Consider the following 26,648-nt stretch of genomic DNA (forward strand, 5'->3'; position numbering starts at 1 on the left):
AATACTTAGTTTGTTGAAAATATAATTATACCAAAACAGATCATCAATATTACAACTCACAGCAAATTTCTGGCTCCAGTTTACCAGTTGGGATAGGTAATGATGCGAGATTCATTTATTATCAAAGAATATATAAATTGTACAACCTTGAGATTTGCTTGCTCACAGGAGGCCACAAAGCATAAAACCTGAAAGAACCAAATTAAAGAAGAAAAGCAAAAAAAATAAAAAACTTGATGCTCAAGAGAAAGAAAAAAAACAATCAAGCAAACAATTGAAGCAAACAACAGCAATACAAACCAAAATTGAGTCCTCAGGTCTGAACCCCGGAGCAGCCCAGAGTAGGCCCAAAGCCTCACTTATCAATTCATCATATTAGCAGGCATGGAGCCCAGCAGCCAGGGCAGCGTTCATAGCCTCAGTACCATGGAGAGAGGAGTGACCATCGTGGAGATCGAGTGAGATTCCTCCAGGGAAGTTACCAAAGTAACCTTATTTATCCAGTCTTGAGACCCAATCTCCCAAGCTTCTAGCTGAAATCTCAGGAGGTAGTCTTGTAAACTAATTGCAATCATGATGTTTCCTGCAACCTTCTAATTATGTCCTGTGATGCAGACACTTTTTGCTAATTACATTCCGAAGGCAGGCGTTCAACGCTCAGAGACAAATAATCAGTGGGGAAGAGATTTAGAGGATTGCTCCAGTGGTCCAGTCAGGTAGTGCCTTCCTCTCAAATGCTGCTATTATGTGCTTTAGTAGCAAATTTCTATCCTCAAAGGCTGGAGCTTGTAGCATACATTTTATTTTTATTGCTGAACCACAATGACACTGCAAATCCTAATAAAGCTTTTTAAGGCTAGAAGTAATATTAGTAGATAAGAAAATTGAAACAAGCAAGCCTCAAAGTCAACATAGAGGTTAACTTAGGAGCTTTTGCCAGAGTATCTTTTAGCTGTGTGCAACTTGTAATGTTTCACTAAAAACACACTCTTATCTTGCTGGAAACGTTTTGGCAGCTTATAAACTAAACAAGTACTGGATGTTCCACGATGAGTGCTCTGTGGAGAGATTCTGCAATTCGCCAGATGGAGTGATGCTGTGCGGAAGCCACGACGGTCGGGAAGTTGATGCTACGACCCATGACCTCACGCCTAGCGAGGACTGGATTGTACAGTTCAAGGTGAAGCTCCTTGTCACATCGCAAAGTAAAACTTAATATAGCAATTACTATTCTATTGCGTGTCTTGAATGAAAAATGCTAATCATGTTTAGAGTTAAAATTCCAAAGGCAGTTGATAATGCTGTATAAGTCTAGACTACGCTGATACCACGTTGCCAAAAGAGAGCTGTGTTTTCCATGTTTTGATCCAACTTCAGTTTTCAGGAAGTCTGTAATATCAAAATTGAAACAAAGCAAGTCATTACCTAACACAGAGAGATTAGTATTTTAGTCATTAGATGGTAGTCTTGTGACTGGTGTTAGCGGATTTCTCAAGAATGGAGCTGACTCCTCTGTGAAGAGCTGCCAACACAACGTTTTTGTCGATTTCCAGATTCCTGCTTTTGTCTCCTTTATTTTCAGGATCAGCTGAAGTCATTTGAAATGAATGTCAGCAGGCTGAGCAAGGAGCACATTGAGAAATGCTCATTTCATTTCTAGACATCACACTGAATTGTTCAGGATAATTTTTGATTGAAGAGTAGTCACTTATTTGTAAAAAAAAGAAAACTTAGCAACAAGTTAATCCACAAGAATCACCACAAACAATAATGTGATTGTAATCAAATAATCTGTTTTTAGTGATATTATTCAGCTATATATAATGGTAAAGATACGTAGGATAATTCCCATGCTCTTAATTGCAAGAGTGGCATGCATTTTTATATGTACATACATTTCCAGAAAGAGGAAATGGGCAAGCCCAGCATTTATTGCCCATGGAAGAATAAACTGTCGACGTTTTGGGCCTAGACCCTTCTCCAGGACTTAAAGGAAAGGGAGAAGTCAGAGTCCCTCTTTTCCATAGCCTGGCCTGCTGAGTTCTCCCAGCATTTTGTGTGTGTTGCTTTGCATTTCCAGCATTTGCAGATTTACTGCCCATTCTTAATTTCCTTTGAGAAAGTTCATCTGATACAAGATACATCCACAGAGTTGAGATTAGACCCAATGATATTGTCAATGGGTTTAATATCATCATTGGATCTAACCCCATGTGAGTAGCACAGCCTACAGATTCTCCCCCAAGCCACACAATAATATGACTTGAAAGATGACAGTCTATTCTCAAGTCATATCATTGTGTGACTTGGAGGAGAAACTGTCAGCTGTGGCACTCCTGCGCACTTACAGACACTGACCTTTTATAGAAATAAATATCGCAGGTTTGGGACCCCTGACTTTTGTGAGAACGACTTTTCCATATTGATGTGTGATACATTTTCAATGGATAGTTAATCAACCACGTTATAATGGAGCTGAAGTTATACATGGGCTCACTGGGTGAGGCAAGCTGATTTCCTTCCTGCACTTCCCTAATCACTGCAATTTAGTTCTTTATTTTCAGGTTACTTGATTAACTGAATTTAAATTCCCCATGATGGATTTTGAACAGTTCTCCAAATCAAATTCTTCATTGATAATTTAACCATTACACATCTGTTCCAAAATAAGGGAGGAGACAAAGCCCCAGCTTAATATCTCATTTGAAAGCTCAGAACCAGAGAGACGGTGCTCCAGTATTGATATAGCTCAATACTTTAATCTTTCAAAATAGTCTATTATTATTATTTTATAGAAATGCAAATGGAAAACAATACACGCCTCAGATTTAATATGTCAATTAAAAATACTGCACTGCATCACAGGTCGTTGGTACTTCACTGAAGCATTGGCCTAAGTAATGCACCTGAAAGTTAACTTTGTAAACCATCAGCTCATGTTAATGAAAATCAGAAAGAAAGCTGCAGATGTGAGAAATCTGAAATAAAAGCAGAAAAATACCAGAAATGCTCAGCAGGTCAGGCAGCATCTATGGAAAGAGAAACAATTCCAGACCGGAAATGTGAGATATGCTTCTATTTCCACAGATGTTGCCTGGCATCCTGAGTGTTTACAATATTTTCTCTTTATATATCAGCTTCTGCTATACCTGTAGATGGAAGGTAATACGTATCCAGCATTGGTTTGGAGCTTTTGAAAGTCAGATCAGCATTTTTGCAAATGAAATGGAACATCATTATAACTTGGGTAAATTAAAATACTAATCAGAGGGAAACATCAGTGATTCTGATTTTAAGCAATTAATTCAGGCTTTCTTTTTAGATTTCAGTGGGCTGCAAGACAACAGAAAAAATAATTCAGAACCAGGTCCATGTTCAGTACTCAACTGACTTTGGTATGAACTGGCGGTACCTGATGCCCCAGTGCCTCCCAGCTGACTCACAATGCTCTGGTGACATTACTCAGCCGTCAGTGTTCTTCCCTGCCAAGGAATGGAAGAGAGCCATCTACCCACTGCCTGACAATCTGGGGGGCAAGTGAGTAAGAGAAGCCTTTGGAGTGAGAATTGTGTTGTATTGATCTGCTCACCACAGATTTATGTTAAAGCTTTTTAGTGAGTAGAAAACAAATTCTGCTCAACTCGAACATCAGATGAGATCTGGTGAAGCAACATATACCACCTCCCATTGAGCATTAATGAACTACAGAGTATCACAGGGCAATGAAATAACAGGGCATGTGCTGCCCTTCTCCCCATTTCTCTCCCCTTCTCCCCATTTCTCTCCCCTTCACCCCAATATTACTTCTTTATCTATCACCTAAATCAAAGATTTATTTATTTATTGAAATACAGCACGGAATAGGCTGTTACGGCACTTCAAGCCATGATGGCCAGCAATCCAATGATTTAATCCCAGCCGAATCATGGGAGAATTTACAATGACCAATTACCCTACCAACTCGTACATCTTTGAACTGTGGGAGAAGGGGAACTCACACGGTCACAGGGAGAATGTCCAAACTCCTTACAGGCAACAGCGGGAATTGAACCTGGATCGTCTGTACTGTAAAGTGTTGTGCTAACCACTACACTACTCTACTACTGATGCACCATCAATAACTCACACTGAGACGTAAGGCGAGATATTGGCTTTTATTGACTGGAAGAAGGAACCAGGAGTGTGTGACCATCATACTACGTCCTGGAGACAGAGAAAGAGCATAGGCTTCAGATCGCCTTTATACAGGGGTCTGTGGGAGGAGCCACAGGAGCAGTCAGCAAGGGCATGTCCAGACAGGCACACGTAGTTCACCACAACTACCCTAAATAATCTTCCTATATAAAATGAGCTTTTCACCATTTTCAAGTGATGCTCTCTCTTCCCTGCACCACCTTCTCGCCAGGCACCCATGTTACTCAATTCTAAAGCAACATTAAGAAGTTTATATACAATGAAAGTAAAAACATCTAGACTGGCATCTTTAGAATTATGTTGCAGGTTAATAACCTCTTTCTGAACTCCTGACCTGTAGAATATTGCCCCCATTTTCCTGTTTGCTCTCAAAAATTTAAACAAAGGACCTTATTTATTTTTCCTCTGCATGTGGCTTATTCATTAAAGTAGCATTTTGGTTTTGTCCTTTTATAGGTGAAATTAAAATTAATGCTCCATTTTATTACAGCCCTGTGAGATTCCGATTCTATCAAAAGTATTCGGATATTCAGTGGGCCATCGATAATTTCTATGTGGGGCCTGCCTGCCCAAATAATTGTGGAGGACATGGAGACTGCCTAAACAAACAGTGCTTCTGTGACCCTGGCTTCTCTGGGCCAAATTGCTACTTGAGTCAGTCTCTGAAGGTATGACCAGATTTTATGAAGTAGCTTATCGAATGTGATCCTGGAATACTCATTACAAGTTTCACAAGTCTCCTGAATCCTGGAGCAGCAAAGTGCAACTCCAGAACTTGACTTTCAGACTCTGAATTGTACTAATGCTGAATGTTTTGGTCATTCTTATAGATTGCACTCGGAGTTATATATATATAAAATTACTTTTGTCCAGACTTTTGTTTAGCAATGGGTCTCCCCCTAATGCAGGTGGATAAAATAACATGTCTCTCCTGGATGTTACATAGAACGTGGAGGAGTACAGTACAGGGAAGGGCCCTGAACACACTGACAAATTAAAATAAGTCTCTTCTGACTGTACATGATCAACTTCACAGCTTTCCCTGCATGTTCTTGTGTCTGTTTTAAACACCATTATCGCATCTGTTTCCATTAATACCCTGACAACCCATTCCCTTCACCCACCATTCTCAGTGTAAAAAATGCTTGCTCCGCACATCTCCTTTAAACTCGCCCTCCCCCTCCTTAAATGCCTGTCCTCTGGTATTTGACATTTTTACTCTGGGGGGGGGGGAGACTTTGACTGTCATAATTTTATGAACTTCTATAGGAACCCTTTCGCCTGTGTTGCTCTAGAGAAAAGTTTGTCCAACCTCTCTTTTTAGCTCTTACCCTCTAATCCATTCAGCATCCTGATAACCTTCTACACCCTTTCCAAAGTCTCCACATCCTTCCTGCAATAGGACAACCAGAATTATCTGTAATATTCCAAGTGTGACTTAACCAAAGTTTCATATAACTGATTCCTGAATCTTATGCTCAGTGTCAAGACTGTTGAAGGCAAGCATATCATATGTCTTCTTAACCACCCCATCTACCTGCATGGCAACTCTCATGAAAATAAACTTTATTTTTTTTATTTATTTGTTTATTTTTTTTGAGATACAGCACAAAATAGGCTCTTCCAGTCCTTTGTGCCACGCCACCCAGCAATCTCCTGATTCAATCCTGGCCTAATCACACGACAATTTACAATGACCAATTAACCTACCAACTGGTACGTCTTTGGATCCCAAGCACCCTCTGTACATTAATCTTTAAGCACAATGTAATGAAAGCATTGTTTATTATGTAAGAAAAATATTTTATCAAGTACCTCATGGATAAAGGCCCAGACTGGTCCCCTATCTAAATAGTGTGATTCTGTGAAGTTTCATTCTGATGATCTTGGGTAAGGCCTTCCTTTAGTAAGGGTTGAAAAGTTTAGGAGACCGAAAAACAATCTACTGAAATACAAGATTCTTAGTGGACTAGAAGGAAACCTCTGAAAGGATGTTTCCCCTCCAGAGAGAACCCAGGACCAGGGGGTTTGGTCTCCAAATAAGGAGGCATTTATTTAAAACTCAAATGTTGAAGAATATCTTCTCTTCAGAAGGTTGAGTTTTTGCATCAGAATTGTGGGGACAGAATACTTGAATTTTTTTTTAAGGCTTAGATAGATTTACGATCAGCTGGGCAATCAAAAGTTATGAGGAAATGGCAGGAAAGTAGACTTCAGAAACGTTGAGTCAGCCATAATTTCTAGGGGCTGAGTCCCTACTGTTATTACTTTTTGTACTGTATTGAAATGTCCAAACCAGGATGTTTTAAATTTATTTCCTATTTCAGGCACGTTAGCTGACCTGAGGCAATCAGCATTTGAAGTGTTTGTGGCCCCTGGACTAACCTTCCCACTGCTGATCACGACCCAGTAACTTGTGTTGGGAAGTGTGAAGCGATAGTTGAGAATGGGGTGAGCTGCGGTTTTAAAGAATGGTCGGAGTTGAAGCACACAGAGCAAATATCAAGAAACAGAAATGCTTTCAAGGTGCATCGGGGCTGAGTGTGGGGCAGGAATGGAAACATTGCCTCCATTTTGACAATGTAATATGAGAGTGTTGGGTTAAAAAAAAAACTACTGGAACTTCCATGTTCCCTTCAAGACATCCACAATGAAATAAATTTAGTGTTGCAGCTACAGTGAAACAGGCAGACAACTTACTTAGTTAAAACCAGCAGGAAACAACCCAGTCAGCTTCTCACCAAGATGCACCTAAATGTAGGTCTGTGAAACACTTCTGTGATCAAATCAGTCCACTAATAATATATAATGTTACATTTGGCCATATTTTTGGATGGCAACATTTCAGGAATGGCACAAACCTGCCAACTGGAGGAGGGTTAGTAAAAAAAAGAACTTGGAGCTCCAGAATTCTCTAGTTCAGCTGGAACTTTTGTCTCCTCTTCCACAGCAGGTCACGTCGCTCAACATAATAGTGTTCTGTAACCTGAAGGTTAGAGAATTGGAAATGGTATGAGCACAGGTTAACCATTTGGATATTAGCACCCAGATGAAAACTGATATATTGCGTTGGTCTTTCAAATCAAGTAAATGGTACATTTTTATGTGTTACAGACTTCATTGAAAGAACGTTTTGAAGTTGATGATATGACATCCGACACATGGATTTCTCTGGATGGTGGAAAGGCTTGCACAGACTGTGGTGTTCTGGTGGAGGATTTGCCCCTCTATTTCAGTGGAGTAGGCATGAGACAGGCAATAACCCAGGACCTTGATCTCAGGGGTACAAAGTGAGTTTGACACAATTGTTTATATGCAAAATTCTCTTGAAGGACAAATCAAAACCGCATTAATGGGGTTTTTGGTTGTGATTTGATGGTCACCACTTAATAATTTGAATTTGTTACTTCTCTGGCAATCTGGCTTCAAGGAGTCAAAAAATTTTTGGTGTGGGAAAATGAGAAATTAAGAAATGTCACCGTAAATTGTTGTGACATTAGCAATGAGGCTTCTTATTTGGCAGATTAAAGGGCGCAACATCTCCACTGGAACTGTTCCTGGCCATGGCTGATTTCCTTACACTATGTTTGGAGATTATTATTTGGACAGAAAAATTGTCAAGATTGTAAATCTATAATGAGAAAATAAACCATTTGATAGTGCAATATCTTGGATATTTGATTGGAAGAAGACTTTGCTTTCAAATGAATCTTTCAATTCTTCTTTAGGGGAAACTACAACAAAATATCACTCGTCTGGCTGTTATTGTGTTCTGTCTGTTAATATGATTGTTTGCACTCAAGTGAAAATAAGAAATATCTACTCTTTAAAGTCACAGAACCATACAGCTCAGTAACAGGCCCTTTGGCCCATCATATTCACAAGTGTCTTGTGTGGGTTCTGACAGGGAAAGAGCTTTCATCCAGCCCACATAAAGACATTGATGTGGCCAAAATTCAGAGATCAGTGAAGCTGCTTCTGATTAGAATTCCTTGAAATTCTAGGCTCAGTTTCTTCTCTCTAGCAACTTGAACAGCAAGGAAAAAACAAAAGAGAACTCAGTGAAAATCCAGAAAGAGAATCAGATTCCCAAGAAAGTCTGCAGATGCTGGAAATCCAAAGGAATCAGATAGTTTCCTGAACAGAATCAGGTAGAACATTAGGCTAGCGGGGAGGTTGGACGTCTCCAAGATGTTGGGCACTTTTAATCACTACCTTAGTGAACAGGGTGCAGTTAGACCTTTTCAGGATACTTTGACAGATAAAAAGATTTGGGACAAAGTGTCTTGTGGATGTGTGGGAGAAGTGACTGGTGCAAGAAGATTAAACTTTCCGACCGTGGTTACAGGTCCATCTTGTCCACCTTTACTAATACAGGAGCCTAATGATATAGGCTGTTTGATTCCATTCATTCAGAGAGGTCATGAATGACAATTGCAAACAGAGTAAGGTTTGAGCTAAGTGAAAAAACCAACGTTCATTATGTAACGCTCACACGATTGGCTGGTGTATGTCTAGGGGAAAATTAGTCCACCCGCCAAACCGCGCCTCCCGTATACGTGGATGCTGTGAAATGCACACTGGTACAAACTCACACACACAATATCAAACCGCACACCATGTACGTTTACAGAATACACTTTATAAATCTTACTAGAACTAAGTGATTAATAGCGATACAATATATATGAAAGAAAAGAAAGGAAAGAAAAGGCGCCAGAACTTATCAGGGTTCAGTCAATTAGTGCACAATCATTGGAGCTCAACCATCGAAGTCTTCGGTCCACTATTCGATCTTCTCCGACCTCCACAACCCACGCGTCTGGGACCAACCTCGGTGGTCAACCAGAGCGCATCTAGCACTGTCCGCCTTCCTCGAGATCTGCTCTCCAACTCCCCCAAAAGTTCACGCAACAACAGCTCAGACCCACAAGAAAGAATAACATCTATCCCAGTTGGTTAGGAAATGAATACAATCCTCATTATCCCAAGCAAGCTGCGAGAGAAAGCGTTCTCTCACCAGTTACCTTAACAAAGAAGCCATTTTGATTAACGTATGCAGTAACATAAGAAACCCCTTACAGTCAGTTTAATAGAACAGACAGAATTCCAGACATGCTGAATCACAAATGGGAAAGGCCTTTCTGAGAAAGCAGTGAAATATTCCAATATTGAGCTTCCCGAGGTGTAGCAGCTGAGGGTAAGCAGTGTCTGCCAGGGAGGTAACACTTTAAACATTGGAAAAGAAAGCAGCAAGAAAGTCCTTTTTCCTAGAAATCAGTTCCTAATCAGGAATAGTGACAACATTTAAAAGGAGTCATGAGACCGCAGATGCTGGAATCAGGAACATCAAAACCAACGGCTTGAGACAGGAGATGTTTCCCAACTGTTTCTAAGTGCCTAATGTATCCTATTTACAAATTAATGTAGATTTTTATTTTTGCTAGATTTGTGCAGTATTGGGCCAGAATTGGCAGTGAGAACAACATGACTACGTGTCATCAACCCATCTGTCGGAAGGAGGGGGTTTTGTTGGACTATTCAACTGATGGAGGTGAGATTTATTCCCTTTCTTGCTAACTGCACGATTATCTGCAATACTTCTTAATCATCTACAAATGAATAATCAATGAGGCTTTCAGAAGGAGAAAGATTAACTCATCCAAATGAAGACTCAGGAGTTGAAGAACGAGAGAGCAACAAAGATGATCCAGACTTGATGAAGGAATCCAAATTGTCAACTCCATAGATGCTTCCAGTCCTGCTGAGTTCCTCCAGTATTTTGTGGGTTAACTCATCAGGAGGTAGCAATTCACCAAAATGCACCACACCTGTGGCATTTCATTGCCATACTTAGAGTGAGCCCCTTTCTTCAGGGAATTTAGAGGGAGAAAACTCATAAAATTGTGTGGATCATTACTCGAGAAAGAGAAGAACTGAAGGACATGCTGATAGGGAAAGGTGAGGTCATTTGGAAGGAGGCTTGTGTGGTGACCCAGACAGGTACTTTTTTCACACAAGCCGTAGCAATTAGTTGTCAAAGGAGGTTTTGAAGGCAGGAATTATAGAGGAGACGTGAGAGTGCAGATGCAGGAATCAGCACAAAGCAAACTGTGCATTGCAGAGCTCTCTGGACAGGTACTTGAATAAGCAAGCCATGGATGGCAATGGAATTAACACGGGCAAATGGGATTCGCAGAGGTAGATATAGCGGTCAGCACAGGTACAGTGTTTGGAAGAGCCTCTTTCTATGCTGTACAACTCTCTGACGAGCAAGGATCTGGTGCTGGACTGGCTGCTAAAATACTGTGTAGCAAGTCATCAGTCTCTTTCAGAGAGTAGCATTGATTGAAACCATTGACATGTTGAACTTCATTTAAAAGAAAACCTTTTCAACTTCCTTCCCATTGAAATGCTAAATCTCGTTGCTGGTTCATCCTTCTGATGTGCTGTAGGAATTACCTGGCACCTGCTGCATGAAATGGATTACCAGAAATATATTTCTGTGCGTCAGGATTATGTCCTGCTCCCGGAGGAGGCCCACACCAACACGACCCGTTTGCGGTGGTGGCAACCCTTTTTTGTTCTCAATGGCCTGATGGTGGCGAGCTCAGACCGTGCTCAATGGGCACTGGACAACATCCTGGTTGGAGGATCTGAGATCAACCCAAGTCAACTAATGGATTCTTTTGACGATGGTAAGATGGAAACATTAGGCTCGTTAATGGTACTGTTTGACGTCAATAATTATGAATTGAGGAATTTAATTATGTTATGTTGGATCATCAGAAATGCACCGAGGCTATTTTGCAGTGCCCAGCGACCGTTACATATGCCACTAAAATGGCTAAAAGTCCAATTAAGTTTAATGCCTAAGCAGAACTGGAACTAAAGAGTGCATGATTATCATTCACTGCTGTAGTTATGTCTGGCACAAACTCAGTAGAGGTTTAAACATCATACAACTGCAGAAAGGATGTCACTGCCCTCCAACGTATATCTTTTGTCCCAAATAAACATTACCGGAAATCTTAGTTTCTGAAATTTTCATTGTAGCTTTTCTGACTGACTTCACGTGTTTTGGAAGAGGCTTTCATTTTTTGTCTTTTCTTTTGCTTTTCATATTTGGTTTTTGATATTTTTGATCTCTTTCTACTTAATTTCACTACCTTGAAAGAAGCTTAACTCCGCTTTTCCCCAACCTAAATCCCAAATGTTTTAGCATTTCCCTTGGAATTCCTGGGAGCTGCAGAATGAGGAGTCATTTAGTAGGATTACAGAAAGCAAGCTCCACCTACCCTTGTGGTAATCTGGTTTGACAGAGGGTGGCCAGTTCAGCTATTAGTATTTATGTCCAGTACAGCTATTGGTTCATGCAACAAATAAACACCTTCACTAATCCTTCAACCGATAGACAAGTCAGTATATTATATTATTCTAGTATAAGGCAATAAAATATATCAGTGTATTGAAGTGGAAGCAACATGTTTTTAATGGCAAACGTGTCCAATTTACAAGTCAGCCTGGTGCCAGTAAGACGCCAAGCATCATTATCTGACTAGGTTGTGTTAAAAGTAACAGCAGGACTCATGCCCTCGGGAGATGTAAATGTGGTGAGACTTGCAATTGTATTTTGTTTCATAAATGAGTGCTGTATATTGAGGAATGGATGTAGTGTACCGCAAAGAAAAAGAAATATATATTTTGTGTGAAGGCTAACCAATGGTGAGCACAATAAATATAGAACAGATTATAACATTCATTATTGGATCATATATCTAAAGACACTTCTGATAGGCAGTGTTACATCCCAGTTTCTGCATTGCCTCTCCTTTAGTGATACTTCTGAGGCAACCTTATAATTATTGCTTCACTCTAATTAAACCCATTGTATCCGCCTTATGTCTTCACACGTATTAAGCTTTGAAAACAAAACAATTCTATCAAACATATATACGGGCCCTCATTATAAATGCTAGACCAATGGACTCTGGTACATGGGAGTGAGCTCCCATAAATATTATTAAATTTAAACAAGAACCGGTATTGAAAAACAACCTGCTTACAGTAAGACCATCAACACTCACAAAATGCTGGTGGAACACAGCAGGCCAGGCAGCATCTACAGGAGAAGCACTGTCGATGTTTCGGGCCGAGACCCTTCGTCAGGACAGTTTGATTAGAGCCATCCAATTACCATCTTACTCAGAATTGAATGAAACAGTAAGACCATAACATGTAACCTTGCCGCATTAATCAGACACCATAGTTTCTTACAAACACAGACTGGCAGTTTCATCACAGGAGGCCACTTAAAAGAATGGCTTTGCAAATTGACAAGCAATCACTTCTATCAGAATCAGGTTTAATGTCACTGATGTAATACCAAGAAATTTAATGCTATAAAGCCTGTGTAGCGAACCTCTATTAAACAATGTAACCTGCACTGATTCTTCAAACCGGCCATGGAGCGTGGGGTATCCTGATTCTGTAACACTGTAACTAGGCAGGGGAAAAATGATAAATAATGTTCATGTTAATTGGCCCTCATCAATAACATTCATAGAACACAGGACAGGCCCTTCAGCCCATGATGTTATGCTGACCTTTTAACCTGCTCCAAAATCAATCTAACCCCTCCCTCCTAACCAGTCCTCCATTTCTCTTTCATCCATATTTTTTTACCTTTAAGAGGATTTTAGATAGGCTCATGAATGGAAAAAAAAATGGAGAGCCACGAGTGAGGATTGATCTTGGAGAAGGTTAAAGGTTGCCTCAACATTGTGGGCCAAAGACCCTGCACTGTGCTGGAATGTTCTATGTGCCTAATTAGGAGTCTTAAATGTCCGTAATGCCTCCACCCCCCACAGTGTGTTCCATGTACTTAACACTCTCTGCAACTGCTCCTGTCATCCCCTTTGTACTTTCCTCCAATCACCTTAAAAGTATGTCCTCTCATAGGAATCATTGCTGCCCTGCATTAAAGGTGCTGGCTGTCCACTCTATCTATGCCTCTCATCATTTTGTACTCTATCAAGTTGCCTCACAATATTCATTATAATACTGTGGAGGTATAGTTTCCACATTGAGTGATTTTGTGTATTTTCTGACTGTTGGACAAAATCAACTAGATGCACCCAGTTTTCCTTTAAATGGTGAGGAGATTTTCCTTGTTCCCATCAGACTAGCTCACGAGAAGATGCTAACAGGCGGCCACGAATAAATATTCAGGTGAACTAAGTTACACCACGGACTCCCTCTGTGCTAAAGTAACTGAGCCTGAGCTTTAAGCTATGCTTTCAAGCTGTAAAATATAGATTGATGGTGCAAGTTCATTCCAGTGGGATGTATTTTTCTCCTACAGAAGGTGTTAACCATGATGGAAACTGGATCTTCTACCCTAATGCAGTCCGTACAGCTGGTTTCTGCGGGAATCCCTCATTCCATCTCTATTGGCCTAATAAAAAGAAAGACAAGACGCACAATTTCTTAGCTTCACGGGAACTTATTGTAGCACCAGGATATGTTCTACAATTCAGAGTAAGCTTCTATTTGAGTTATTTAATAATCTCCTCTTCCCCTATCCCCTCTCTCCTCTTCCACCCCCTCTCCTGTTCCACCCCTCCTCCCCTCTTCCACCCCCCTCCCCTCTTCCACCCCTCTTCCACCCCTCCTCCCCTCTTCCACCCTCCCTCCCTTCTTCCACCTCTCCTCCCCTCTTTCATATCCTCCCCTCTTCCACCCCTACCCCTCTTTCACTCCTCTCTCTTCTTCCCCAATCCCTCTCTCTTCTTCCCCACTCTCTCTCTCTCTCTCTTCTTCCCCCCACTCCCTCTCCCACTGGATGTTCTCTGGATGAAATACCTTGGCTATAAGGTCATGTGATGTGGCCAATTCGGCCAATCTAACTTTTCCTGTGACACCCATCTGTCAAGGACTGGAAATCCACTGGATCCTCCACTTTTTATGAATGAGCATTAGTTCAGTGTTTACCTGTACAAATGTGGGATGCTTTGTAATTGATGATAGGCGAGTTAACTAGGAAGTGATATGATATGAAGGAAATCAAACACACAAAGCAAACTGTCTTGTTTGAATAATTTTGAGTTGATTGTAGTTTCAGCCAGTGAGCATTTAACCAAGAAATGGCGAGAAGCCTGCCTTTGGAGTGACTCCTGGAGATCCCTTGGTAGGAAGGTTGCAGGGCCAACATGTAAGTGACTACTTAAGAGTGATCGAATAAGGTGTAGCATATGTCAGCCATATCCAACTTTGAATAATGCTCGAGGGCAATCACAGTTACAGCAGCTATGTGTCATTGCAACTTCACCTAGTTTGTTTGGTGCAGTGAGAAGACTGGAAGTTATTGGGGGCTGGTTAGGGCTGTGACATTTGAAGGGTCACAATATTGCACTTCAGCACCAGAGGGTTCAAAGATGGATGCTGATTTAAGGTGACAAGTGAAGAGGGCAGATTGTCTTCAGGACCAGCCACTCTTCATTTGCCACAGCGTCAAAGGCTTGCACCTAAAGTACAGGATTCTGTTGATTTCCTGCTAAAACTGTTCAGAAACACGCCAAACTAAAAGTGAATTATTCTCCAAGTTACATTTTCTTCTGTAATTTTGTAACATTCTAATTTGTAATTTATTCATTATTATATTCTCTTTCACTCTCCTTTCTCCTGCTTCTTATTTAATATCCCATGTTCTGCAAGGAATTTCTTCCCTGCACTGAATTTACTTTGTCCCCGGATCTTTCCCATCTTGTCTCTTTGTACTGAATCTAACACACCCTACTGATCCACTGTGACATCAAAGAGCCACTGTTTTTAAAAAAAAGTGACAAAGGAATGTGCTGCCCTTAGCTGGACAATTCATTGGACCTTTGTTGGAGTTTCTCTTCTGTAATGTCTTTCAGATTGTAGTTGGTTGTGAAGCTGATTCCTGTGGGAACTTCCAGCCCGTATTGTTGGAGTATAGTAAGGATCAGAGGTAAGTGGTACCCTATGAACAACAGATGAGTATCTTCGCCATCAGAATGTTCTGTGAATTAGCAACCTGCACGGTAGAAAGTCCCCTATTGTACCCTTAACAAAATCTTATACTGTGATTTTTAGAAATGCCAAATACTTTTTAATTATATTCTATGGCATAGAATACATTCTGGTATTTGTCTATTTAAGTACATTTTCTTCCATATCCATACTTTAACCTCTATCTTTATTTTTTATATAATATTCTCATAATTGTTGAAGGTGTTTGTTTTCAGTTGCATGTTGTGCCAACACACCACAGTAAGTCCCTGTACATGGCGAATAAAGCTACGCCTTGATCCATATTGGGTGGACTCTGTGTGCAGTGCTGGGTTGAGCGGTGCACTCTATATTATGTTCACCCTCTGACTCACAGATGAAGGAATTAACTACATCCTTAAGAAGAAATCTTCCCTTTCTCTGTCATCATTGTAATAGTTTTGTAAAATTTAGGCAAGGGATTACTAGCCTACAATCTTGAACAATATATTCTATTGCATGAATGATTTAATTTGTATTCATCCTCCCACTACAAAAAGCTCAATGTAAATTTATTATCAAAGTCCATACATGTCACTGTATACAACCCTGGGACTCATTTTCTTGCAGGCATACTCACAATAATTCACAATAGAATATTCACCGTAATGGAATTGATGAAAGACCACAGCAACTTGGGGTGTTCAACCAGTCTGCAAAAGACAACAAACTGTGCAAATACAAAACGAAAGAAATAATAATAGCAAAAAATAAACAATAAATATTGAGAACATGAGATGAAGAGTCCTTGAAATAAGACGTATAAGGTGATGAGTGGCATTGACCGTGTGGATAGCCAGAGGCTTTTTCCCAGGGCTGAAATGGCTATCACGAGGGAGCATAGTTTTAAGGAAGTAGGTACAGGAGATGTCAGAGGTAAGTTTTTCACACATAGAATGGTGGGTGCATGGAATGCACTGCCAGCGAAGGTGGTGGAGGCAGATACAATAGGGTATTTTAAGAGACTCTTAGATAGGTACATGGAGCTTAGAAAAATAGAAGGGTATGCGGTAGGGAAATTGTAGGAAGCATCTAGAGTAGGTTACATGGTCAGCACAACACTGTGGGCTGAAGGGCCTGTAATGCGCTGTAGATTTTCTATGTTCTAAGTGAGTCTATCGATTGTGGAAACATTTCAATAATGGGGCAAGTGAAGTCATCCCTTTTGGTTTGAGAGCCTGATGGCCAAGGGGTAATAACTGTTCCTGAACCTGGTGATGTGAGTCCTGCAGCTCCTGTACCTTCTTTCTGATGGCAGCAGCAAGAAGAGAGCATGTCCTGGGGTGGTGGTGGTCCCTGATGGTGGACGCTGTTTTCCTGTGACTGCTTTGTGTCTGGTGTTACCTAATGGTATGCTGACAACAGTGGAGCCTAGGCAGCTATTACCGTCATGGAGCAGCTGTGACAAGCTTCATAAATGTGTAGTGCCTTAGATAAAAACAAGTGATTCAGCAGCTGCTCTTGAACAGGCATTGGATATGCATCAGTTGGACCAGGAGGATGGCAGTGAACCAGAAAGCTTCACCAGTTTGGGATGGTTGGAAATCAGGAAAGTGGCTGAGTTTGTTGTCAAAGTACATATATGGTATCAATCGCTCCTTCCCTCCCTTGGGCACCTGCTTAGCCCCTCCCACCATCTGTTTACGGTCATGTGAAGCCATGGGAGCAGGTGGTGGATGGTCATATCACATCCTGTTTATTCAACCACTGAAGCCAGACAGACAATCTCTGAGCATATTGATAATGGCTGGGGACAGAAGAAGGCAATGGCAAGTTTTGCCGAGAACAATCATGGTTAGAGACCATCATTGTCCGCGTCACAGCACATAATGATGATGACACATATGTCGCCATATAATAAATTAGCTTCACACTTTAGGGACTGGCTGGATAGCTGAAGGAATGAAAATGCAGACAGGCTTCATTGGCAGCTTTGGGGAAATTGGTGGGTAGGTGAGATTTAGAAGTTGGGACCTGACCTGTAAGGTTGCAGTGGATGCTGGCGATGGAATTGATGTCATTCTGGAACGGGAAGGAGGCTGAAGACTGAGGGCTTGCTCTTTAGGAACAGAATTCCCAATGAATGTTTCATCCTTGGACAATTTGGTCTAATTTTTCCTTCAATTGCACTGGAAAAGATGTAATTTGAAATATGAAGGTATCTAGTTGACTGCAAGTGGGGAAGTAGCTGGACAATTTTCTAGAGTGATATTAAATTACCCTGATGTGATGGTTGTCACATTGTAATTCTGAAAAATGAGGCACTTGAAATACAGAGAATTAAGAGATCTAATTTTTAGGCATAAAATGAAAATCTAGAATATCTTTGCAAGTCAGGCAGTATCTCTGGAAACAGTTAGTATTTCAGATTTGCAACCTTCAGTAGTACTGTGGTTTAGACATAGAATATGCAATTGGCTTTATTCTGAATAAGTGAATATACTATTCTGTGTATTTTGTCAAACAGTAAGTTGCAACAGATCACAATGATAAGTTTATAACAATACTTTGATAACTCCGAGTCATGCAGATTAATAATTGTTTTGAAGCTGTGTATCTTCCCAACATCAGAATGGTTGATTCAAAAACTTATATTCATCTGGGTGTTTATTCCTGTGCTTATTATTTTTCTACTCAAGTTATTCTAGTGAATAGAGAATTGTAGATTAATATGACAATACTTCTATGGCAAGTCTTTTTCATATTCCAGGTTCCCAGTGAGAAATCACACCCTCAGAGAGTTAAGGATGTAATATTAAAATTCTATCTCCAACTATTATGCATGTCCTTCTGGGAAGGCAGAATAGAATTCTTTAGCACTGCATCTGCTCGTATTTTCTCCAAAACTGTTATGTGTGGTCAGGTCAGTGAACAGTGGTGTGCCTCAGGGATCTGTTCTGGGACCCCTATTCTTCGTGATTTTTATAAATGACCTGGATGAGGAAATGGAGGGTTGGTTTAGTAAGTTTACTGATGACACAAATGTTGGAGGTGTTGTGGATAGTGTGGAGGGCTGTCAGAGGTTACAGTGGGACATTGATAGGATGCAAATCTGGGCTGTAAAAATGGCAGATGGAGTTCAAGCCAGATAAATGTGAGGTGGATCATTTTGGTAGGTCAAATAGGATGGCAGAATATAGCATTAATGGTAAGACTCTTGGCAGTGTGGAGGATCAGAGGGATCTTGGGGTCAGAGTACATAGGATACTCAAAGCTGCTAAGCAGATTGACTCTGTGGTTAAGAAGGCATATGGTGTATTGGCCTTCATCAATTATGGAACTGAATTTAGGAGCCGAGAGGTAATGTTGCAGCTCTACAGGACCCTGGTTAGACCCCATTTGGAATACTGTGCTCAATTCTGCTCGCCTCACTACAGGAAGGATGTGGAAACCATTGGAAGGGTGCAGAGGAGATTTACAAGGATGTTGCCTGGATTGGGGAGCATGCCTTATGAGAATAGGTTGAGTGAGCTTGGCCTTTTCTCCTTGGAGCGACAGAGGATGAGAGGTGACCTGATAGAGGTGTACAAGATGATGAGAGGCATTGATTGTGTGGATTATCAGAGGCTTTTTCCAAGGGTTGAAATGTCTAACACAAGAGAATACAGGTTTAAGGGCTTGGAAGTGGATACAGAGGAGATGTCAGGGGTAAGCTTTTTTTTACACAGAGAGTAGTGAATGCGTGGAATGAACTGCCAGCAATGGTGATGGAGGCGGATACGATTGGGTTGTTTAAGAGACATCTGGATAGGTATATGGAGCTTAGAAAGATAGAGTGCTATGGGTAACCCTAGTTAAATTCTAAGATAAGGATATCTGCAGCACAGCTTTGTGAGCTGAAGGGCCTGTATTGTGCTCTAGGTGTTCTATGTTTCTTGGAGAATGTTTGTATTGATGATACATATGTCCAGCCCGTATTTCTGGTCTCATCCTCCCTTCTGTTTGTTTTATACTTGAGCACTGAGGCAGGGTGGCTGCAAAACATAATTACATTCATCAGGGAACAACAGTTGTGAGCAGTTATTACCAGAATGCTATGCATTTGCAATCAATTTGGAGTATTAGTTATGACAATGCATCGGTGAGCCAGTCTCTTTGTCCTTGGTGCAGGAAGGACTCCTGGTCACTCGTCCAAACAGAGTGTCTTCCTTCTGCAAGCAGCAACCTCGGCTGCTCGCCGTTCCAGTTCCACGAGGCCAGTATTTACACTTCCGTCAACTGCTCCAGCTGGAACCGCGTCACCATTCAACTGCCTGAATACGTTGCATCCAGGTACAGTTCAGAAAGGGGAGTGGTCAATATGCAGCATGGCGTTACTAACTTTTTATTGCCCTTGCACTTTGCTTTCACCTTGTTGCTTATCTTTTTAAAAGATGAATGTTAATTTTAGGAAAGATATGTTTTTTTCAATGCTTTCCCCATCACTTTCAACATTCCAGATGGTGGTGAGAATACCTGCTTACTATTCAACCCAGAGGAAGTTACATAAACATTCAGCAGATAAAAGCTAACAGTTACGCCCATCCCCTCCCTATCCATTGTCGTAGGCTAAACCAGGTTGCATCCCATCTTCTTGTGTTATTTGTTTCTGAGCTGTCATATCCAGCCTGGTTGACAGAGCCTCGGGCCATCTGCAGCTGAAGCCCTTGATCAAGCCTTTCTTACCTGCAGACAAACTGTTGCAATTATCTCCAGGGCGTCCAGCCATTCTCAATGGAACAGAGCTCAACCTGTGCAACTGCCAACTTCCATACCAGGTGCAGACTCAGCAGTGCCCCACCCCTTCACATTTTTGTCAGGCATGTTGATTTATAATCCATCAAAACTTTGATTTTGAAATTCTTATTCTTGCATTCAAATTCCTCTCCCTTTCTCCAGAGCTACAACCACCCATGAACTCCACACTCTTTCACCTCTGGCCTGCAATACAATTTCTTTTTGTTTCAGTGTTAGTAGCCATAAGTAACTAGCCTGAGTTTTGCTGCTGGAGCTACATCTTATTAAACCTATTTGACCATTGTTGCTGTTTTCAGTGCTACTCAGTTCCGATGGATTCAGAAGGAGGGTGTCATAGAGAAACAAAGCTGGGGAATTGACAATGTCTACATCGGCGAGGCCTGTCCCAGGCTGTGCAGTGGGCATGGATACTGTAGAACTGGAACTGTCTGCATCTGCGATGAAGGTTATCAAGGTATGAGTGCTGCAGTGAGGCAAAAACCTAGCATACCTGATTGTGATAGCTCCTAAACGTGCAACTTGAAGAAGTAGTGTTATTTCTTCATATCTTTCAAATCTGATAAAAGACTCATTTTTTTTTAAGTGATACCATTACTGGAATGAGATTGCATGGTTAGAAACAGAAAGCCCAAAGCAGAAGAAATATTTTGGAGCAAGGGCTAGGGGTTGAGGTAGGATGAAGGTAGGTAGGTGATTTGAGTTTTGAGGAAATGTTACTGATGCACCATCAATAACTCTTGGAGACGTGAGGCAAGATATAGGCTTTTATTGGCTGGACGAAAAAACAAGCAGCAATTGACCACCACACTGCATCCTGGAGACTGAGGCCGGGGCGGTGTCCCCAATCGCCTTTATACCGGGGTCAGTGGGAGGAGCCACGGTCAGTGGGAGGAGCCACAGGAGCAGTCAGCGGGGGGGGGGGGGGGGGGGCGTGTCCAGACAGGTATATGTAGTTCACCACATTCACCCCCACTTTGTTTTAAAAGAGAGTCCCCATGGGGCGAAGTTTCTTACAAGTATATTTACAGGTTAGGTCTATCAGGTGGTCGGATCTGTCGCTGCGATCTACATAGCACCGGCTGTGATTGCACAGATGCCGGTGGTGATTGCACCGGAGACAGTGGTTGTGCTGGTTCTGGCCTGACTGGAGGTGTCAGCCCACTAGGCGTCAGTGATCCCTCATGCGTGTGCAAGACGCCCGGTATAGGAGTGTTGTGAGGAGTCTGTGTAGGGTTTGGTGCGCGCGGTGTCACCTCGGGTACAGGGTTCATATTTACCGTGAAGTGTTCGGGGTAGTGGTCTGCTGCTCCTGCGGGCACAAGGTCGCGGACGGAGACCGTGTCCTCCCACCCATCAGGTAAGACCACGTAGGCATACTGGGGGTTCACATGTAGAAGGTGAACTCTCTCAACCAGCGGGGAGTATTTATTGCTCCTCACATGTTTCCGGAGCAGCACTGGCCCTGGGGATGTCAGCCAAGCCGGTAGGGTGGTCCCAGTGGCAGACTTCCTGGGAAAAGAGAACAGGCGCTCATGAGGGGCGGCATTGATGGACGTACATAACAGGGAGCGGATAGAGTGGAGTGCTTCAGGGAGGACCTCCTGCCATCGAGAGACCGGCAACCCTTTTGACGTAAGGGCTAAAAGTGTGGCCTTCCACACTGTGGCATTCTCCCTCTCCACCTGTCCATTTCCCCGGGGATTATAGCTCATGGTCCTACTAGTAGCAATGTGGTGAACTACATATACCTGTCTGGAACACCCCCCCCCCCCCCCCGGCTGACTGCTCCTGTGGCTCCTCCCACAGACCGTGGCTCCTCCCACGGACCCCGGTATAAAGGCGATTGGAGCCTGGGCCCTGCCCTCAGTCTCCAGGATGTAGTGTGGTGGTCAATTGCTGCTTGTTCTTTCTTCCAGCCAATAAGAGCCTACATCTCGCCTCATGTCTCCAAGAGTTATTGATGGTGTATCCGGCGCTCGACTCGCCGGGTCGCTGTCGCCACGTCGCTAAGCGATGTCTTGCGTAGACGGTGTTCACTGACCGCAGGTACTGTCTTTTGAGGGCATCCAGTGCCCCTTGGTAGGTCGGCAGGTCCCTGATAAGTGAGTAAGCTTTGGGGCTGACCCTCGAAAGGAGGATTCTGCGCATAATAGCGGGCTCAGTCACACGAACCTCCTCCAAGTATGATTGGAAGCATGCAAGCCAGAGTTCAAAGGCAAGAGCTGCTTCTGAGTCTTGAGGATCAAGGTCTAATTTTTCCGGACGTAAAATGCTTTTCCTGTTTTAAAACTTCCATCCAATAAAATTGATGCACCATCAATAACTCTTGGAGACGTGAGGCGAGATATAGGTTTTTATTGGCTGGAAGAAAGAACAAGCAGCAATTGACCACCACACTGCATCCTGGAGACTGATGCCGGGGCGGTGTCCCCAATCGCCTTTATACCAGGGTCTGTGGGAGGAGCCACGGTCAGTGGGAGGAGCCACAGGAGCAGTCAGCGGGGTGGGGTGAGGGAGCGTGTCCAGACAGGTATATGTAGTTCACCACAGCTACTAAATAGCACATCTCAGAATCTGGCTCTTTTAAAGATTTGGTGATTGATCTGATGAGAATATTCTCCAGAAAAATATCAGAGCCAGATGTTCATCACTTTTTTTCTGTTCGGAAATTGAGCTTGAAAGAGAACAGAAGAAGTGGGGAGGTAGTTCAGAGGAGAGAATGAAACACAGGCAATGATTGAAAAAGCAAATTGGTGAATTGGGCAAAGACTGGAAGCCATCTTGGTAGTTGAAACGTACGGGATGGAGATCCAGAAAGCAAGATTGGAATGGGTCTGATTAAATAGAAAGGGAGTGAAGAGGGATCAGGGACAGGAGGTTCCATAAGTAGGAGAGATGGAAGAAGGGAATGACTAAAAAGACCTATATTTGGGGATTGCTTGTAGAGGTAGGTCTGATGGCTGTAAAATCAGAACCAGTTACAGAGATAAAGGGATCAACATGCAGAACAGGAGTTTTAAATTATGTCCCAGGAGTTTAGAGGGCTAAATTTTTCCTTTGGAATATTTAAAGTTGTTTGCAATTTATTACTGTTTAATAGTATCAGTAAAATGTGATTAACTTGGAGTTAATTAGTTTATAAATGGTTGGCAGTCTTCATTAAAATGAAACATGGTTTAAAAGGAAAGTCACTTCTTTATAAAATAACCGATCTTGATTCCTGAGTGTGGATGATCCACACATGAAAATTGGAAGCTTAGGGCTTTCAGTCTTAAATGTTTTAACCTCCCATCTCCCACTGGAGCTTAAAAAAAATTACATCTGTTATTTCGGGCATTGAGTGCCTTGGCTTTCTGAGGAGATGGCCTTGAGCAAACTGTATTGATATCTTTGAAAATATGCAAGCAATTTGATATGAGGTAAGTAGTGAACTTTGCATGATTTGGAGGAGCTAATATCTTTGGACTTGCTGTTCAAAGTTATTAGCTCCTATCGTTATCAATTTTCATAAGGAGTTATGTCTGCTTATGCCTATGTCTGGTGCAGTCTCGCCAGTGAAGACTAATTGCTATGATTAGTCAGCAGTTTTTATCTCAGTAGACTACTGGAATGGGGAAGTTGAACTGGAGAGGCCTTGGTGTCACTGCTCACAATGTCAACTGTTCCAAAAGATATATTTTTAAAAAACTAATGTATGGAAAGTGCAACATTTTCCATTGCTTTGTAACAGAAGTGTATTACCATGGATGTGTATTCATAGGCGTTTATCCATTCTTTAGGTACAATCACTTTATACTTCTTTGTTCAATTATAGCTAAAAAGCTGTTTATGTTCCATGTGCAGGAGATGACTGTTCCATTCCAGTTAATGACCTGCCAAGTTACATCAAAGACAACTTTGAATCATCCCGGGTAACAGAAATAAACTGGCAGGTGATCCAGGGAGGTGCGATTGGCAGTGGATGTGGTCAGCTAGCACCCTATGCCCACGGGGAATCTCTGTACTTCAATGGCTGTCAGACAAGACAGGCCGTAACCAAACTTCTGGATCTGACCAGGGCCAGGTAGACTTCCTTTAACAAACACCTGTGAGCTTTTGCTTTGCTGGGAGTGTTAAAGCCTCAGTGGCTTTCTGTGAAGTACAGCAGAAAATTTTCAAAATTACATTCAAAGGGAAAACATATTCCTGTGGTCATGATGATTTCAAAAGAAGTTTCCTTGTCTGTCTCTTGAAAAGAAAAGAACATTGAGGACCAGAATATTGCATTAGTTTTTGTGAACATTCCATGTGAAGGACAACCTGATTGGTTGACACTTACTAATGATTATTCAGATAAATGGGCTGTCTAGGGGACTGTGTTAAGTTGAAATCAGGAAAGTAAGTTATAATATAAAATTGATATCAAGATGATTATTCCACTTCTGTGCTACAATCACTTATGGTTTGCGAACATGATATCTAAGAGTTGTTTTTAACATACGGAAGGGGGGTGGGGGGGAATCTCAGTCAAGCTGTAGAGCAACAGATCAAGTGAGTCTTGAATCTCCGTGTCCTAAATTGTATTACGGTGCTGAAGGGTGTATTAACATGTGTAGGAGATGGATATTTGGAATTGCACTGTGAGTTTTCCATTCTAGCGACAAGCCACTTGCTGAAGGAGTGATTGTGGGCGACCACCACCTGTGGTCTGGAGCTCTCGGCTCTGACAGATCATCCTAGGACAGCCAGTAATCTGGCTCCGACTCATAGCCTGGGCTGCTCTGGTATGAACCCTTCTGCTATAATGAACAGCGCTGTTCTAGGAAGCCAAGCTAGTCGCAGATGCTGGAAATACTCAGCAGAACGTGCCAACATCTGTGGGAGGAGATGCAGTGCTGATGCTTGGTTCACTAACTCCTCAGTGATAAAAAGGATATCACCTGAAACATTGACGTTATCTCTCCATCTCCAGAGATGCAATACTTGCTAAGTATTTAAAGCAGAGATTGATAGGCTCTTGATTAGTAAGTCGGTCAAAGATTGTGGGGAGAAGGCAGAAGGGTTGAGGGGAATAAAAAATTAGCCATGATATTATGATGGAGCAGACTCAAAGGACCATAAGGGTTAATACTGCTCCCATGTCTTATGGTCTTAATATTTTCAGCACATTTTGCATGCTTCTAAAAATAGAGATCTGTATTTGATTTGGGCTGCTATTCTAAAAACGTTACTGAAACACCTTTTAAAACTGGTGTAATTTTATGTGTGAATACGGACAATGAGTGAACTATTTTACAAAAGAAATTCCTTCAAACTTTTCTACTTTGTAGAACTCTATTCATATAAAGTTACTTTGTAAATAAGATTGGGTAAATATGTTAAGTATGCCTTGGGTTTAAGTACTTTTCTGAACTTTGAATTCCATAATGAATGGTTCTGAGGTGTAATTACTAAATAAAAACTATTTTCTTTGCTTCTTAGCAAAATCATGTTTGTGCTGCAGATTGGCAGCTTGTCACGTACAGCAAGCTGCAATATTGACCTGACAGACCCCAACATTGCAGACAAGGCCATCTTGCTACAGTACAGTTTGAACAGTGGAATTATATGGCACGTTATTGCTCAGCACCAACCAAAGGATTTCATACATGCCCAGAGGATATCTTACAACATCCCACTGTAAGTGTCCATTTTTTTGAAATCATTGCGTATAATGGTTTATGAAAGAATGCTTAATCAACAGCACACTTAGATTACTTAAGTATTACTGAAATTTGAAATACACAATAGTAACCAGTCTAACAGAATCGAATCATCTACATGTGACAATCATCAGCATTACCATCACGTCCCCCGCCATCAACATCCCAAGGATCACTGTGAACCGGAAACTTAATTAGCTTAACCATATAAATACTGTGGCTGCAAAAGCAGGCTGGAGACTGGGGAGCATGTGGCAAGTGACTCTCTTCCTGACATCCTGAGTCTTTCCACCATCTCCCAGGCAAGACAGAAATGTGATAGAACGCTCTGCGTTTGCCTGGGTAACTGCAACTCCTACGATGTTCAAGATGGTCAACAGTATCTCAGACAAAGTAGGCCATGTGTCCTTTACTCCCTGTACACCCGTGACTGTGTCGCCACTCACAGCTCCAATCCGCTAATTAAATTTGCCGATGACACTACATTGATTGGCCTTATCTCAAACAATAATGAGGTGGCCTACAGGGAAGAAGTCATCTCTCTGACATAGTGGTGTCAAGAAAACAACCTCTCCCACAGTGTCGCAAAAACAAAGGAGCTGGTTGTGGATTACAGGAGGAATGGAGATGGGCTAACCCCCATTGACATCACTGGATTTAGGGTTGAGAGGGTGAACAGCTTTAAGTTCCTCAGCATCCACATCACCGAGGACCTCATGTGGTCTGTACACACCAGCTGTGTAGTGAAAAAGGCACAACAGCACCTCTTTCACCCCAGACGGTTGAGGAAGTTTGGTATGGGCCCCCAAATTCTAAGAACTTTCAATAGGGGCACTTTCTAAGAACTTTCAATAGGGGAACTTTCAATGAGAGCATCCTGACTGGCTGCAACACTGCCTGGTATGGGAACTGTACCTCCCTTAATCGCAGGACTCTGCAGAGAGTGGTGCGGACAGCCCATCG

General features: G+C 41.9%; 1 protein-coding gene across 1 annotated transcript in view; it reads left to right on the top strand.

Annotated features, from left to right (window-relative positions):
• Positions 1-26,648, top strand: part of reln (reelin) — a 307,273-nt gene that overhangs the window by 273,922 nt on the left and 6,703 nt on the right. Inside the window, exons 51-62 of the mRNA XM_059987188.1 lie at positions 1,017-1,180; positions 3,323-3,537; positions 4,685-4,862; positions 7,309-7,484; positions 9,642-9,748; positions 10,650-10,892; positions 13,559-13,734; positions 15,114-15,187; positions 19,378-19,539; positions 20,301-20,458; positions 23,848-24,067; positions 25,465-25,662. Of these exons, the coding sequence (XP_059843171.1) occupies positions 1,017-1,180; positions 3,323-3,537; positions 4,685-4,862; positions 7,309-7,484; positions 9,642-9,748; positions 10,650-10,892; positions 13,559-13,734; positions 15,114-15,187; positions 19,378-19,539; positions 20,301-20,458; positions 23,848-24,067; positions 25,465-25,662 (2,071 nt within the window). The remainder of the gene's footprint in view (positions 1-1,016; positions 1,181-3,322; positions 3,538-4,684; positions 4,863-7,308; positions 7,485-9,641; positions 9,749-10,649; positions 10,893-13,558; positions 13,735-15,113; positions 15,188-19,377; positions 19,540-20,300; positions 20,459-23,847; positions 24,068-25,464; positions 25,663-26,648) is intronic.

Source organism: Hypanus sabinus, chromosome 13 (assembly GCF_030144855.1).
Source record: "Hypanus sabinus isolate sHypSab1 chromosome 13, sHypSab1.hap1, whole genome shotgun sequence".
In the NCBI taxonomy this organism is placed as follows: domain Eukaryota; kingdom Metazoa; phylum Chordata; class Chondrichthyes; order Myliobatiformes; family Dasyatidae; genus Hypanus; species Hypanus sabinus.